The sequence below is a fragment of the Propithecus coquereli genome, unplaced genomic scaffold (assembly GCF_000956105.1).
Source record: "Propithecus coquereli isolate 6110/MARCELLA unplaced genomic scaffold, Pcoq_1.0 Scaffold339, whole genome shotgun sequence".
Taxonomy (NCBI): Eukaryota; Metazoa; Chordata; class Mammalia; order Primates; family Indriidae; genus Propithecus; species Propithecus coquereli.
The window spans coordinates 1441237-1456318 of NW_012149052.1; the positions used below are offsets into that span (position 1 = coordinate 1441237).

Consider the following 15082-nt stretch of genomic DNA (forward strand, 5'->3'; position numbering starts at 1 on the left):
CAGACCCTCCCAACCTGTAATGATAGGAGGATGCTCTCTGGGACGCCCCCTCGTGAGGTCTCCAACCTAACAGCGAAGGGGCTGAAATCCCCCCACGCCTTACTTTGGAACAAGTCCTCAGACCCCGTGGGGAGGGCTGTCACTTTCAGGGGTAGAGACATTTCTGTCTGGCGTACCCGCCGCGCCACGCCCCTACTTCGCCCCGAGGGGCGGGGTCGGAACAAATTCTGCAGCTCTAGACACGTGTCCCGTTGCCAAGCGATGAGGGAGGGGGCGGGGCCGACGGGAAAGAGGAGCGGGGCCAGGCCCGAAAGAGGCGCGCGCCAGACCCGCGGCCGCGCAGCCGCCCTTCCTCCCTGTGGGGCCGCCGCGCCCCGCCTCCACCCGCGGGCAGAGCTGCGCACGCGTGGAGCGAGAGGCCGCCTGCACGCTTCGCTGGGCTCGCGCAGGGGCTGCACGTCCTGCCAGCGGTGGCGCCACAGCCGGAGCCTCCCCGGAGCCGGTGAACCGAGCGGTCTCGAGGGAGGGGCGCGGGAGCAGGCGCAGGAAGAAGGAGCGCGGGGCGGGTAGGGCGGCCGCCGTGCCCACCGCTGCTGAGGAAAATGGTATTCGAGTCGGTGGTCGTGGACGTGTTGAACCGGTTCTTGGGAGACTATGTGGCGGACCTGGACACGTCCCAGCTCTCTCTGGGCATCTGGAAAGGTAACGAGACCGCCGCCGCTCCTCAGTGTCGCCTGCCTCCCGCCCGGCCCTCTCGCTGCCTGAGCCGGTCCGGTCTTCATGGGGCTTCAGGCCCCCCGCTCGCCTGTGCTGCCACCTGCCGCCCGCCCTCCTCTGGGTCAAGTTACGTAAAGCCGGGCGGCAGTTCCCAGGCCTCCGCCCGCGGGTTGTTTATTTTTGGGCTTAGGGGAGGGTCGTGGGTGCGGGACGAAAAGGTCTGTCTTTCCCAGCGGAGCGGCTGAGGGGGACCCGCCGTGGGTTCCATGGGTCTAGAGTTCAAATCCCGGCGAGATGCCCTTTTCTGCCCCTTGTCCCATGCCGGGCGAGGAGGAGCGACGTCACGCTCCTGGGTTTGCTCTCATCCCTGTCGTTTTCCCCCTTGCGTTATGACGGAGGCCCCAGAGAGCCCACGGAGTGCCGCACGCTGCTTCGCACGTGAAGGCAAGGCGCTGTTACCGAAGACGCCTCCCCCCTTCCTTCCTCGGCCTCCGTAGGGCTAACCCCGAGGCGCTTTCTCGGCGCCCGCTTCCGGCGGTGCAGCTTGGACTCCGGCTTGCTCCCCTGGGTTGGGCCGATAACGAAAAGGCAACTCCCGTGGAGAATAACTCAGTCTGTTGCTTGTGTGTTTTTAGTTCATAACCTGACCCAAGAATGTGTCCCATTTTCAAGGCTTTGGGGTTTTGTGGGTCAGAGTGAATTGCTGGTGGTTTTTTTTTTTTTTTTTTTTAAAACAACAGGTGCGCTGTGCAAAGTCTAAGACCTACAAAAGACAGGGATGAACATGCCCCTTTCACTTGGTGAAAGACGGAAGCTTTATTTGTTTCCGTTTACTGTGATGTTCCACCTGTTTAGAGTCTCATTTTTAGTGCATCATGTTTTTTGTATTATACTATCGTTTATCTTAAACACCCATTGGAAGTTAGTCTCCTTTATGATATGGATTTCCTAGGCCAAAGGGAGGATTCATTTTTGTGTGAATTATGTATATTAATGTGTAATTGTACATTATATATTTATATATAATATATTTTTAAAGTAATTTTAACTGTTTTTGGATATGCACACTTCCATCCTTCTAAAATACTTATTTATTTTGACTCTTCCTTTGTGAAACAATGTAAACAAGTAATTTAGTTTGATTAAAAGAATTGTTACTTGTTACTACTGTTGGTATCTGGTACCGTAACATAGTGGACTACAAAAACTAGGGACATAAGCGATAGCTCAGCCTCTCTGACTAGTACTAGAAACTTGTAGACTGTTTATTCTATGCTGCTTCTTAGTTGCAAAGTGAAAATAATAAAACTTGTCTCCATCTGTCTTTGAAGGAAGTTTAAGAACACTTGAGAGTGCTTTGATCTGTAGCGGAACGTTGCTTCTACATTTAAGGTGGGGGTTTTGTGATTAATCAGTGGATTTACTTATTTAAAACTTACATACAGTAAAATTCACTCTTGTGGTACAATTCTGTCTACCTTGACAAATGCTAAGAGCCTTGTATCCATCATTATAATAGTGACACAGGAAAGTTCCACCAAGCTCCCCAGATTTCCTCTGCTGCCTCTTCATAGTTCACCTCACCACACCTGGCAATCTCTGTTTCCATCCCTGTAGTTTTTTTTTTTTTCCAGAGTGGATATAAACGTGCTTGTTTGATATGTTTGGGTCTGGCTTCTTAGTTTCACTTCTTACACAAAATGCATTTGAGAGTCATCTGTGTGTTACATACATCAATAATTCATTCCTGTATTTTTGAGTAGTGTTTCATTCTGTGGATGTACTATAAATGTTTATTTGTTGGCCGGTTGAAGGATAATTCAGTTTTTTTGAGATTATGAATAAAGCTGCCATAAACATTCATGCACAGATTTTTGTGTGAACATAAATTGTTATTTCTCCTGGGTAAATAACTAAGAATGGGATTGCAGAGTCATGTGTTAAGTGAATATTTAGTAGTAGTAAGAAATAGTAAGAAACTACGAAACTGGCTTATACCATTTTCCATTTTCACCAGCATTGGATCACGTTTTAGCTGCTCTGCCTTTTACCAGCACTTGGTATTGTCATTAAAAAAACTTTTTAGCCATTCTAATAGGTATATAGTGGTAAAGCATTGTGATTTTAATTTGTATTTACATCCTTAGTGATTAATAATGTTTGAGCATCTTGTTCTTTGCTATTTGTATATTTCCATTGGGGAAGTGTCCACATCTTTTGCTCATTTTAAATTGGGTTGTTTTCTTTTTCTATTTTTATTGAGATTTAATTCCCATATCATAAAATTCCCCCTTTTAAAATGTATAATTCATTGTTTTAGTATAGTCACAAAATTGTGCAACCATCACTGTGTCTAATTCCCAAACATTTCGATACCCCCAAAATAAACCTCATCTCCATTAGCAGTCACTCCCCATTTCCTCCCATTCCTCCCCAACCTATCTCTAGCAACCATTAATCTGCTTTCTGTCTCTATGGATTAGCCAATTCTGGACATTTCATTTAAATGGAATCATACAATATGTGCCTTGCTGTTTCTGGCTACTTTAACTTAAAATTATATTTTCAAGGTTCATCTTCGTTGATGGATATATCCATATTTCATTCTCTTTTATAGTTGAATAATATTCCATTGTGCAGATATACCGCATTTTGTTTATCAGTTCACCAGTTGATAGACATTTAGGTTTATTCCTACTTTTTGCCTATTATGAATGATGCCACTGTGAACATTCATGTTCAAGTTTTTCGTGGACATGTGTTTTAAATTCTTTTGGCTACATACCTAGGAGTGGAATTGCTGGATCATGTGGTAACTCTATGTTTAACCTTTTGAGAAACAGCCAAACTCTTTTTCAAAGTGTGTGTTTTCTTATTGTTGAGAATTGAGTTCTTTAAATATTATGGATATAAGTCCTTTGTCAGACATGTGATTTGAAAATATTTTTTCCTAGTCTTTTTCCATTTTGCCTTTTGCAGAGGAAATGTTTTTGATTTTGATAAAGTTCAGTTTATCAAAAATTTCTTTTAAGAGTTAGGGCTTTTGGTGTCATATCTACGAAATCTTTGCCTAATCTAAAGTCACAGAGATGTTCTCCTATGTTTTCTTGTAGAAGTTTTATGTTTAGGGTTTGGATTCATTTTTTGTATAAGGTATGTGATATGGGTTGAAGGTTAAGGTAGAATCGTTTGCATGTGGATGCAAAATATCCAGTTGTTCAGCACCATTGGCTGAAAAGACTAGTCTTTCTCCAATGAATTACTTTTGTGCTTTTGTAAAAAAATCAGTAGATTTAATATTGTATGGATTTATTTTTGGATTATATGCTGTTCCAACAATCTACATGTCCATCATTTCACCAATATTACACTGTCTTGATAACTATACCTTTGTGGTTAAGTCTAGAAATCAGATTATGGGATCTCTCCAATTTTGGTCTTTGTCATATAATTTTTAAAATATGTCAGTTTTTTTATCTATAGAAATCGATTGTATGTTGATAATTAAAACTTTAAGTAGTAGCTGGAGTATTTCTTAAAAAATATACTGTGATATTTTCAAAAGCAGTAACTTTTGATAAACTTAGAGTATTTTTAAAAAACATCGAAAATTTTGATAATAGAAATTAAGTGTTGCATAAGAAAAATTTTAAGACTTAATATTTTATAATGTAATGTGAAGGACCTATTACTTGTAAATGTGTGCTTTTGCTAGGCTTCTGTGTAATATTCAGTTAATTTCACTGTTAGCATGATACAAGTATCAATTAGTATTCAGGCAGTACTAATAATGGGTAGTGTTCTGAATATTTGTTTCTGAGATGATTCTTTGGAAATCAGAATCCATGTTTTCTCAGAAACATTATTATATGTGAATAAAGAGCTTCCAAAAACATGTTTTATTATACTATAGCAGAAGAGTACTACAATACTAGGTCCAATACACTAAGTAAACTGATTGCTGGAAGCCATCTATTTTGTAGGAGAAAAAGGAATTGAGCTTCATCCCAGGACTGACTCTTTGCAAATTTTTATGTTGGTAAAGTATACTTTTTATACACTTTTATTTACAATTCTCCACCCTTCTCATATATCAAGTTAGGGAGGTAGTAATATTTAATAGATTAATTTGAGATTCATCCTTTCAACTTTCCCAAGCATTGAGCATTTCACATATTTCCTTTGAGAGCCAGGATGCATCAGAATCAGCCATAGGTGTTCATTATGAATGCAGATTTTTTTTTTTTTTTTTTTATGAATACAGATTTTTGAACTCTTCCCCAGAAATGATTATCTGGAATAGGACACCAAAATCTTTTTTTTTTAAACAAATTACACCCAGGACTGTGATGTACAACTAGGTTCATTTTAAAAAGACTTTCAGGGAAAAAGTATTAGAAAGTCAGAGAGACAAAAGCAATAGTATGAGTGGCTTGTGTGATAGAATTATCATTTGTAACACAGGAAATACCTGTACTTTGTAGCTCCTTCTTACTTTAGTCTTCCAAATTTGTTTTCTTTTATTCTCCAAAATAATGATACTCAGACAAATTTGTAATTTTTTTATGACTGACATTTTTATGTAATATTAGAGGCTCAGATTTCTTGTTTTTTAACTAATACACATATTATGTTTTTTAAATGTTAATCTCCCAGTTTTCTCTTTATAATAGAGTCTTAGGTTCAGTGGCCACTTACTGCATACCTCTTTATACCAGGGGCTGTGCAGGATGATGAAGATTCAGTTAGGATACAGTTTCTGATTTTAAGGAGTCATTCATCTGTGACAGGAATATACTGGAGAACTAAGCAAATAATTCTTACAGTCTAGTGATATTACCAATTCTAATTTCTTAAATGTTATTTTTATATCCATGTTCTCAGATACTTTCAGAGAACTTCAAAGCTGATGGAAAATTTTATTATGAAAAGTATTATGAGATTTTACAGTACACATCTATATACTATCTAGATTTGTGATTAATATATGTATTAACAGCTTTATTGAGGTATAACTGACATATAGTAAAATACACATATTTACAATCTACAATTTGGTAAGTTTTGGCATATATGTGCACATAAGTAACCATCATCACAGTCAAGATAAGGCACATATATCCACCACACCCAAGAGTTTCTTTGTGCCCCTTGACAGTCCCTCTCTCTTAACACTTTTTCCCCTTTCACCCTTCTTCCCAAGCAACCACTGATTCACTGTCTGTTACTATATGCTATATTAGTTTTCTAGAATTTCATATAAATGGAATTGATTGTATGGTATATATTCTTTTATTCTAATTTCTTTTAGCATAAACAAAGGCTGCAGGACAGGTTGATTGCTCAAGTTGGTTGAATTCCTATTGTCTGGAGACCCTCCCTTCCTACTTACAAGAGTACAGAGAAAAAACTTTTTTCTTTGACAATATCTTTCATATTTATAGCTGTTTTCTATTCGTTGTACTTCTTTGTTTCCTTTTAAACAATCCTCCCCTCTTTTGCCTTCTCTGGGTTTTTTTTTTTCCTTCCTCTGGTTTTAATTATTTTGTATTATTTTATTTTTTTCTCCTCTCAGTGTATCAGTTGTACTTCTTAATTTTTTTTTCAGTGGTTATCTTAGAATATGCTGTATTCATTTAAAACTAATGTAAATCTGCATTCAAATAACACTATACAGCTTCATGGGTAATGGAGGTATCTTAGAGTACTCAAAGTCCTCCCTTCTGCCCATTATAACATTTTTGTCATTAATTTCTCTTATCCATAAGCTATAATCATCCAGTGTATTGTTGCAATTATTATTTAAACAACTAGTTTTCTACTTGATTATTTAAGAATAAGGAAAGTAAAAGACTTAATTTTACCTTCATTTATTATTTCTCTAATGCTCCTGTAAATCTGCATTTTTGATGTATCACTTTCCTTCTATCTGAATAACTCCTTTTTAGTATTTTTTGCAAGGGAGCTCTACTGGTGGTCTACGAATTACATCAGTTTTTGTTTATCTTGGAAAGGTTTTTATTTCGCCTTCATTCTCCCCCATTGAAAAAAAATTGTGATAAAATATACATAACATTTATTGTCTAATCATTTTAAATATACACTTCAGTGTCATTAAGTAAATTTACATTGTTGTGCAACCATCACAACCAGCCATCTTTGGAACTCTTCATCTTGCAAAACTGAAACACTGTATCCATTAAACAGTGACTGTCCATTTGGTACCTAGTATGAGTGGAATCATGCAGTATTTGCTCTTTATAATTGACATCTTTTACTTAGCCTAATGTTCTTAAGATTCATCCATGTTGTAGCGTATGTCAGAATTTCAATAATTTTTCAGGCTGAATAATATCCCATGGTATGTATATGCACACCACATTTTGTTTCTCCATTCCTCTGTTGATGAATACTTGGGTTGTTTCGCCTTTTGGCTGTTGTGAGCATGGGTATTTTCTTTGAGTCTGTGCTTTCAAATTTTTTTGTGCATGTACCCAGAAGTGGAATTACTGGATCATATGGTAATTCTAGTTCTTTGAGGAACCATCATATTACTTTCCACAGTAGCTGCACTGTTTTACATTCCTGCCAATAGCGTACAAGGGTTGCAGTTCACATCCTTGCTAACGCCTGTGTTCTCTTTTTTTGGTTGTAGCTACAGTAATGAATATGAGGTGCTATCTTGTAGTTTTTATTTACATTTCTTTAAGTAGTGATATTGAGCATTTCTTCATGGGCTTATTGGCCATTTGTATATCTTCACTGGAAAAATGTTTAAGTCTTTTGCTCATCTTTTAATCAGGTATTTGTTTTTGAGTTGCAGGAATTTTTAAAAATATATTCTAGATATTGTCCCCTTATCAAATATATGATTTGCAGATATTTCCCCTCATTTTCTATGTTGCCTTTTCACTGTTGGTAGTGTCCTGTGATGCACAAAAGTTTTAAAATTTGATGAAGTTCAGTTCACCCATTTTTTTCTGTTGTTGCCTGCGCTTTTGGTTGTCATATCCAAGAAATCATTGCAAAACCCAATGTCATGGAACTTCCCCCTGTGCTTTATTCTAAGAGTTTTATATGCTTTTACATTTAGCTCCTGGATCCATTTTGAGTTAATTTTTGAATATGGTATAAGATAAGGATTCACCTTCATTCATTCACTGTATATATCCAGTTTCTTCAACAGCTTTTGTTGAAAAGACTGTCCTTTTCAAATTAAATGGTCATGCCACCCTTGTTGAAAATTATTTGGCTATATATGTGAGGATTTATTTCTGGATTTTCTATTCTATTCCACTGGTCTGTGTGTTTGTAAGCCAGTACCAAACTGTTTTGATAAAAGTGGCTTTTAATAAGTTTTAAAGTCAGAAAGTGTGAGACTTCTAACTTTCTTCATTTTTTTCAAGATTTTTTTGGCTATTCAGTGTTGAATTTAAGAATGGATTTCTGTATTTCTCCAAAAAATGTTGAAATTTTGATATGGATTGCATTGAATCTGTAGATCGTTTTGCATGGTATTGACACTCCTTGATTAAATTTATTCCTAAGTATTTTTATTATTTTTGATGCTATTGTAAATGGAATTTTTTCTTATTTCCTGTTTGTACTATTCATTTTTAGTATATAGAAACAAAATTGATTTTTTTCCTGTTGATTTTGTGTCTAGCAACATTGCTGAATACTTTAATTATAACATTTTTTTGGTGGAATATTTAGGGTTTTCTACATATAAGATCATTCTGTCTGTGAACAGAGATAATTTTACTTTTTCCTTTCCATTTTGGGTGCCTTTTATTTCTTTTCCTTGCCAAATTGCTATGGCTAGGTCTTTCAGTGCTATGTTGAATAGAAGTGGCAAAAGTGGATATCTTTATCTTTGTTCCTGATCTTAGAGGAAAGGGTTTCAGTTTTTCACCATTGTGAATATTAGCTTTGGGCTTTTTATACACGGCCTTTATTATATTGCGATAGGTTCCTTTTATTCCTGTTTTGTTGGTTTTTTTTTTTTTTTTGTCATGAAAGTGCGCTAAAGTTTTTCAAATCCTTTTCTGTATCAGTTGAGATGATTATGTGGTTTTTCCTTCATTTCCTGAAAGTGGTGTTACATTGATTTTCCTATGTTGAGTCATTCTTGCATTCTAGGAATAAATCCTTTTGGGTTATGGTATACAATCCTTTTAATGTGCTATTGAATTTTGTTTGCTAGTATTTTGTTGAGGATTTTTGCATCAGTATTCCTCAGGGGTATTGGTGTGTAGTTTTGTTTTTGGTTTTTTTTTCTCCCTCCTTTTCATGTCTTTATCTGGCTTTCATACTAAAGTAATGTTGGCCTCATAGAAGGAGTTTGGAAGTGTTCCCCTCTCGTCAGTCTTTTGGGAGAGTTTAAGGAAGATTGGTGTTAATTCTTTTTTTAATGTTTGGTAGAATTCACCAGTGAAACCATCTGGTCCTTGGGTTTTTTACTGTTATTAGGAAGTTTTTGATTACTGAGTCAATCTCCTTAATAGTTATAGGTTTGTTCAGACAATCTATTTTATTAACATTCAGCTTGGTATGTTGTATGTTTCTAGGAATTCATCCATCTCATCTAGGTTATCCAATTTGTTGTTGTATAATTGTTCATAGTACTTTCTTATACTCCCCTTTATTTTTGTAAAATTGGTAATAATAGCTCCTCCTTCGTTTCTGGGTAAAATAACTGTTTTTGGTTGTCAGTCTACTTAAAGGCAATTTTGTTGATCTTTTGGAGAACTAACTCTTGGTTTTGTTGATTTTTTTTTTTTTCTGTATTGTTTTTCTATTCCCTATTTTGGTTATCTTTGCTCTATTTATTATTTCCTTCCTTCTACTGGATTTGGGCTTAGTTTTATTTTCTGTTTTCTTAAGGTGTAAATTTAGTTTGTTGATTTGGACTATTTCTTCTTTTTTAACATGGGCATTTACAGCTCTAAATTTCCCTGCCATCACTCCTTTCACTGCATCTTATTAATTATAATGGTATGTTATATGTTCACTTTCATTTGTTTCAAGATAATTTTCTAATTTCTCTTGTCATTTCTTTGACTCATTTCTTGTTTGAGTGCTTAATTCTCCCGTATTTGTGGATTGTTCTGTTTTCCTTCTGTTTATTTCTAGATTCATTCCATTGTTATTGAAAAAGATACCTTGTATGATTTTAATCTTTTAAAATTTAAAAAATTTTGTTAATTGACACATAATAATTATACATATTTATGGAGTACAGTGTGATGTTTCAATACATGCATACATTGTGTAATGATGAAGCTGGTATTTAGCATCATCTCCTACATTTATCATTTCTTTGTGATGAGAACATTCAAAATCCTCTGTTCTAGCTATTTTAAAATATACAATACAATATTGTTAGCCATAGTCACTCTACTGTGCAATAGAACTCCAGAACTTATTCCTTCTGTCTAACTGTAACTTTGTATCCATTGATCAGTCTTTCCCATTCCCCGCTCCTCAGCCTCAGGTAACCACTATTTTACTCTTTACTTCTATGATATCACTTTTTTAGATTCCATCTATGAGTGAGATCATGTGGTATTTGTCTTCTGTGCCTGGCTTATTTTACTTAGCATAACAGTGTGCAAGAGTTCCCCTTTCTCCACAGCCATGCCAGCGTTTGTTATTTTTTGTCCTTTTGATGATAGCCATTCTAATTGGGGGGAGGTGATATTTCATTGTGGTTTTCATTTGCATTTCCCTGATGATTAGTGTTGTTGAACATTTTTTCATGTATCTTTTTGCCCATTTATATGTCGTCTCTTCTCTTTTCTAACCTTTCGACACTTGTTTTGTGACGTAACATATGGTGTATCCTGGAGAATGTCCATGTGCACTTGAGAAAAGTGTATATTGTATTGTTGGGTGAAGTGTTCTGTATGTTTTTTTGGTCCGGTTGGTCAATAGTGTTGTTCACATCCTCTGTTTCCTTATTAATATCCTGTCTGATTGTTCTATCCATTATTGAAAGTGGGGTATTGAAGTATCCTGTTATTATTGTAGTGCTATCTGTTTCTCTTCTCAATTCTGTCAACATTCGCTTCGTATGTTTTGGTGCTCTGATGTTCGGTTCATATATGTTTATTGTATCTTCTTAGTAAAATGTGTCCCTTTTATTATTATATAATGCCCTCCTTTGTTTCTTGTAACAGTTTTTGACTTAAAGTCTATGTGTCTGATATTAGTACAGGTTGAGTATCCTTTACTTGAAATGCTTGGGACCAAAAGTGTTTTGGATTTTTTTCAGATTTTGGAATATTTGCATATACTTAATGAGATATCTTGGGGATGGGACCCAAGTCTAAACATGAAATTCGTTTATGTTTTATATATACCTTATGCACATAGCCTGAAGGTAATTTTATGTAATATTTTAAATAATTTTTGCATGAAACAAAGTTTGTGTACATTGAACCATCAGAAGGCAAAAATACCACTGTCTCAGCCACGCATGTGGACAGTCTGTAATTATTTGGCATCACCATTATTCCTGACTCTGAATTTATGTGCTACCAATAAGCAGCCATTTTATTACAATTATTCACATGTAAGTACTTAACAGTAAGAAATATAACATACCACTAATACAGTAAAATAATATGTTAAGTGTAAGTAAGCAGCACAGCAGCATCTCTAGCACACCTGTATCAGCTGTTAAACAATAGAAGCAACAAACAACAGCAGTCTTTCAGTCTCTACCTATAATGCTGTGTTTTGACTAAAAGGTTATTGTATACCGTACTGTATTTTTTTAAGTGAGAAGAAACATCAGGAGCTGTGGAGGGACCAGGAGTTTGGTCCTGTCGGGATGAGGCGGCATTTTGCTGGATGGCTTTTTTAAATGTTTCCTCCAGAACCATCCGCCTTACTAACGATGGTTTTTGTCTTAAATATCTCTTTTTGATTTTATAAACTGACGTGATTTCTTGTTCTGTTACCGCCAGTACATACTACTCTACTCTAGACTTCGGTAAGCTCATGATGCAGTTTCACCATGTGGTCTGTAGATAGTTTTCTGCAGTGTTAACAATGTCATCTTTGTTGTCCACTTGTGGTATGGCTTTTCCTTTTTTCTTGGTTGGGCATTTGCTTCGTTGCTGTAGATCCTTAACCAGTTTCTAGAGTTCCCACAGTTATTTTGGTCAGTTTTTTGTTTAGTTGATGTTTCTTTGGTGGAATGAGGGCCTATAGCTTCATAGAACGCCATCTCTCTGGCATTGTTCCCTCCTTTTTACTTATGAAGAATAATTTCAGTGGGTACAGAATTCTAGATTGGTTGTTGTTTTTGTTTAACACTTTACATATTTTACTCATTTTGCTTTCATGGTTTGTAAAGTGGTGTGATATAATTCTTCTACTTGTAACTCTACAGGTATGGGTTTTTTTTTCCTCTCTGCTTTCTTTTGAGATTGTCTTTGATTTTCTGCACTTTGATTTTGACATGCCTACATGTAGGTTTTTGGTATTTATCTCGCTTGGTGGTTTCTGAGCTTCCTGGATCTATGGTATTTTTATCATTAATTTGGAAATTTCTCAGCCATCATTACTCCAAATTTTCTTTTCTTTTTTTGCTCTTCTGTCTCCTTTTTTCCCCTTCAGTTGTCCCATCACTTGTACGTTACTGCTTTTGTAATTGTCTTACAGTTCTTGGACATTCTAGTTTTGTTATTTTTGTCATTTTCTTTTTTGCATTTGAATTTGGGACATTTATATTTACATATCTTGGGGCTAATCGATTGTGGATTTTTAAAATTTTTTCCCCTTAACTGTTCATTACAGGTATATTTAAATACAATTTACTTTTTGCATATTAATCTTGTGTCATGCTACTTTGTTAGATTCGTATTGTTTATGTAATTCTTATTAAAACGTTTGTATACATTAACATTGAGCTACAACTGCAGAGGTCAGAATTTAAAATCAGTGAAGTTTTGGCCAAACATACCATCTTAAGACTGTGTAGAAGAATGAAGGTGAGCTAATAAGATGGCAAATAGATTCTGTTTTCTGTTTTGTACATTATTTATGATTGTTTTTCCTTAGTATGATGATCAGAAATGAAAAATACTTGATTGTTTCAAGTTTATTTTTTTTAATAATCTTTTTTAGGAGCTGTGGCCCTCAAGAATCTTCAAATTAAAGAAAATGCCCTGGTAGGTTTTGTCTGTGATAAATGTGTAATGTTGTCATGTTTAATTATGTACACTTCTTCCTGATTCAGTTTGCCACCTTAAATTATTTAAGTTCTAGAAAATTTTTTCAAAATGTAAATATTGCAAAATAGAATTTTAATCTTCCTAAAAGCACAAACTGACAGTATAATTTTTCCTATTTAAAAATACTTACATTTTTATTTATTCTCATATGGTTTTATTTTGAATGCTTGTTTTCCAGTTGTTTCTAAGTTTTTTAAAAACTGTTTTAACCACTTTTTTTTTTTTTTTTTTTAAGACAGAATCTTGCTCTGTTGCCCAGGCTAGAGTGCCGTGGCATCAGCCTAGCTCACAGCAACCTCAAACTCCTGGGCTCAAGGGATCCTTCTGCCTCAGCCTCCCGAGTAGCTGGGACTACAGGCATGTGCCACCATGCCCGGCTAATTTTTTATATATATATATATTTTTAGTTGTCCAGATCATTTCTTTTTATTTTTTTTAGTAGAGACGGGGTCTCACTCTTGCTCAGGCTGGTCTCGAACTCCTGACCTTGAGCGATCCACCTGCCTCGGTCTCCCAGAGTGCTGGATTACAGGTGTGAGCCACCGCGCCTGGCCTGTTTTAACCACTTTTTAGCGTACAATTCAGTGGCATTAATTACATTCACAATATTGTGCAACCCTCACCGGTATCTATTTCCCAAAGTTTTCACATCCCAAAAGAAGTAACTCTCCCTTCCCTCTTTCCATAGGCCCTGGTAACCTCTAATCTACTTTCAGTCTCTAAATTTGGCTATTCTAGGCATATAAGTAGAATCATGCCATATTTGTCCGTTTATATCTGGCTTATTTCACTTAGTATAACATCTTCAAGGTTCATTCATATTGTAGCATGTATCAGAATGTCATTCATTTTTATGGCTGAGTAATATCCCACTCTATGTATATATGCCACATTTTGTTTATTCATTCACCTGTTGATGAACACTTGGGTTGTATTTGTCTTTTGGCTCTTGTGAATAATGCTGCAATGAAATTTAGTGTACATGTCTCTGTTCTAGTACCTGCTTTCAGTTTCTTTGGGTATATACAAGTGTAGGAGTGGAATTGCTGGATCATATGGTAATTCTGTATTTAGCTTTTTTAGGAACTGCCAAAGTTTTTTCCATAGCGGTTGCACCATTTTACATTCCCTTCAGAAATGCATGAGTGTTCTGATTTCTCCACATCCTCCAAATCCTCCAACCTTTGTTTTTGTTTTTTTTTAATAATAGCCATCTTAATGGGTGTGAAGTGGTAGTTTATTTTGATTAGTATTTCCCCAATAACTAGTAACATTGAGCATCCTTTCATCTGCATGTTGCTATTTGTCTATGTCCTTTGAAGAAATGTCTATTAAGTTCTTTACCGTTTTTTAACCATGGTTTTTTGGTTGTTTTTGAGTTGTGGGAGTTCTTTATATATTCTTCATGTTGATATATGATTTGCACATATTTCCCCCATTTTATGGGTTGCCTTATCCCTCTGTTGATAGTGTCCTTTGATGCATAAAAATTTTTGATTTGGTAAAGACCAGTTCAACTATTTTTTTCATTACCTGTGCTTTTGTTATCACATCCAAGAAATCATTAGCAAGTCTAATGTCATGAAGATTTTCCCTTTGTTTTCCTCTAAGGATTTTATAATTTTAGCTTTTATGTTTAGACCTTTGATCCATTGTGAATTAATTTTTGAATATGGTATAAGGGTCCAACTTCATGTTTCTGCAAGTGGATATCCAGTTTTCCTAGCATGATTTATTTTCAGGCTGCCCTTTCAACCATTGAATGTGAATAATTTTTTTTGAAGATATTTTTTGCGAAGTGTGAGTTTTGCAAAATGAAGTTTTAATTTCCTGAAAAGCATAAATTTACAGTAGCATTTCCCACTATTTTCTTAAAATAATACAAAAATGGTAATGATTCTGGTAGGGTATTTTTTGTGGTTAGTGTTACTGTAGACCCTAATTATAAAAAGAGCAGCCAACCTGAACTTTATGGATTTGAGAATAATATTTCAGTTGTATATACGTTTAAATAAATGTTGATGGTAAAGAGGATGTGTAAATTAATTAAAAAACCCTTCAAATAATTTTTGGAAGAAAAATGTAATTATCTGTGTTGTTGAACTCTATGTACTAATGTT

At 35.8% G+C, this 15082-nt stretch overlaps 1 protein-coding gene across 1 annotated transcript in view; it reads left to right on the top strand.

The window, feature by feature from the left end:
• The first annotated feature begins 602 nt into the window (after nucleotides 1–602).
• Nucleotides 603–15082, top strand: part of VPS13A (vacuolar protein sorting 13 homolog A (S. cerevisiae)) — a 262251-nt gene continuing 247771 nt past the window's right edge. Inside the window, 2 exon segments of the mRNA XM_012650655.1 lie at nucleotides 603–702; nucleotides 12856–12912. Coding sequence (XP_012506109.1) covers nucleotides 603–702; nucleotides 12856–12912 — 157 coding nt within the window.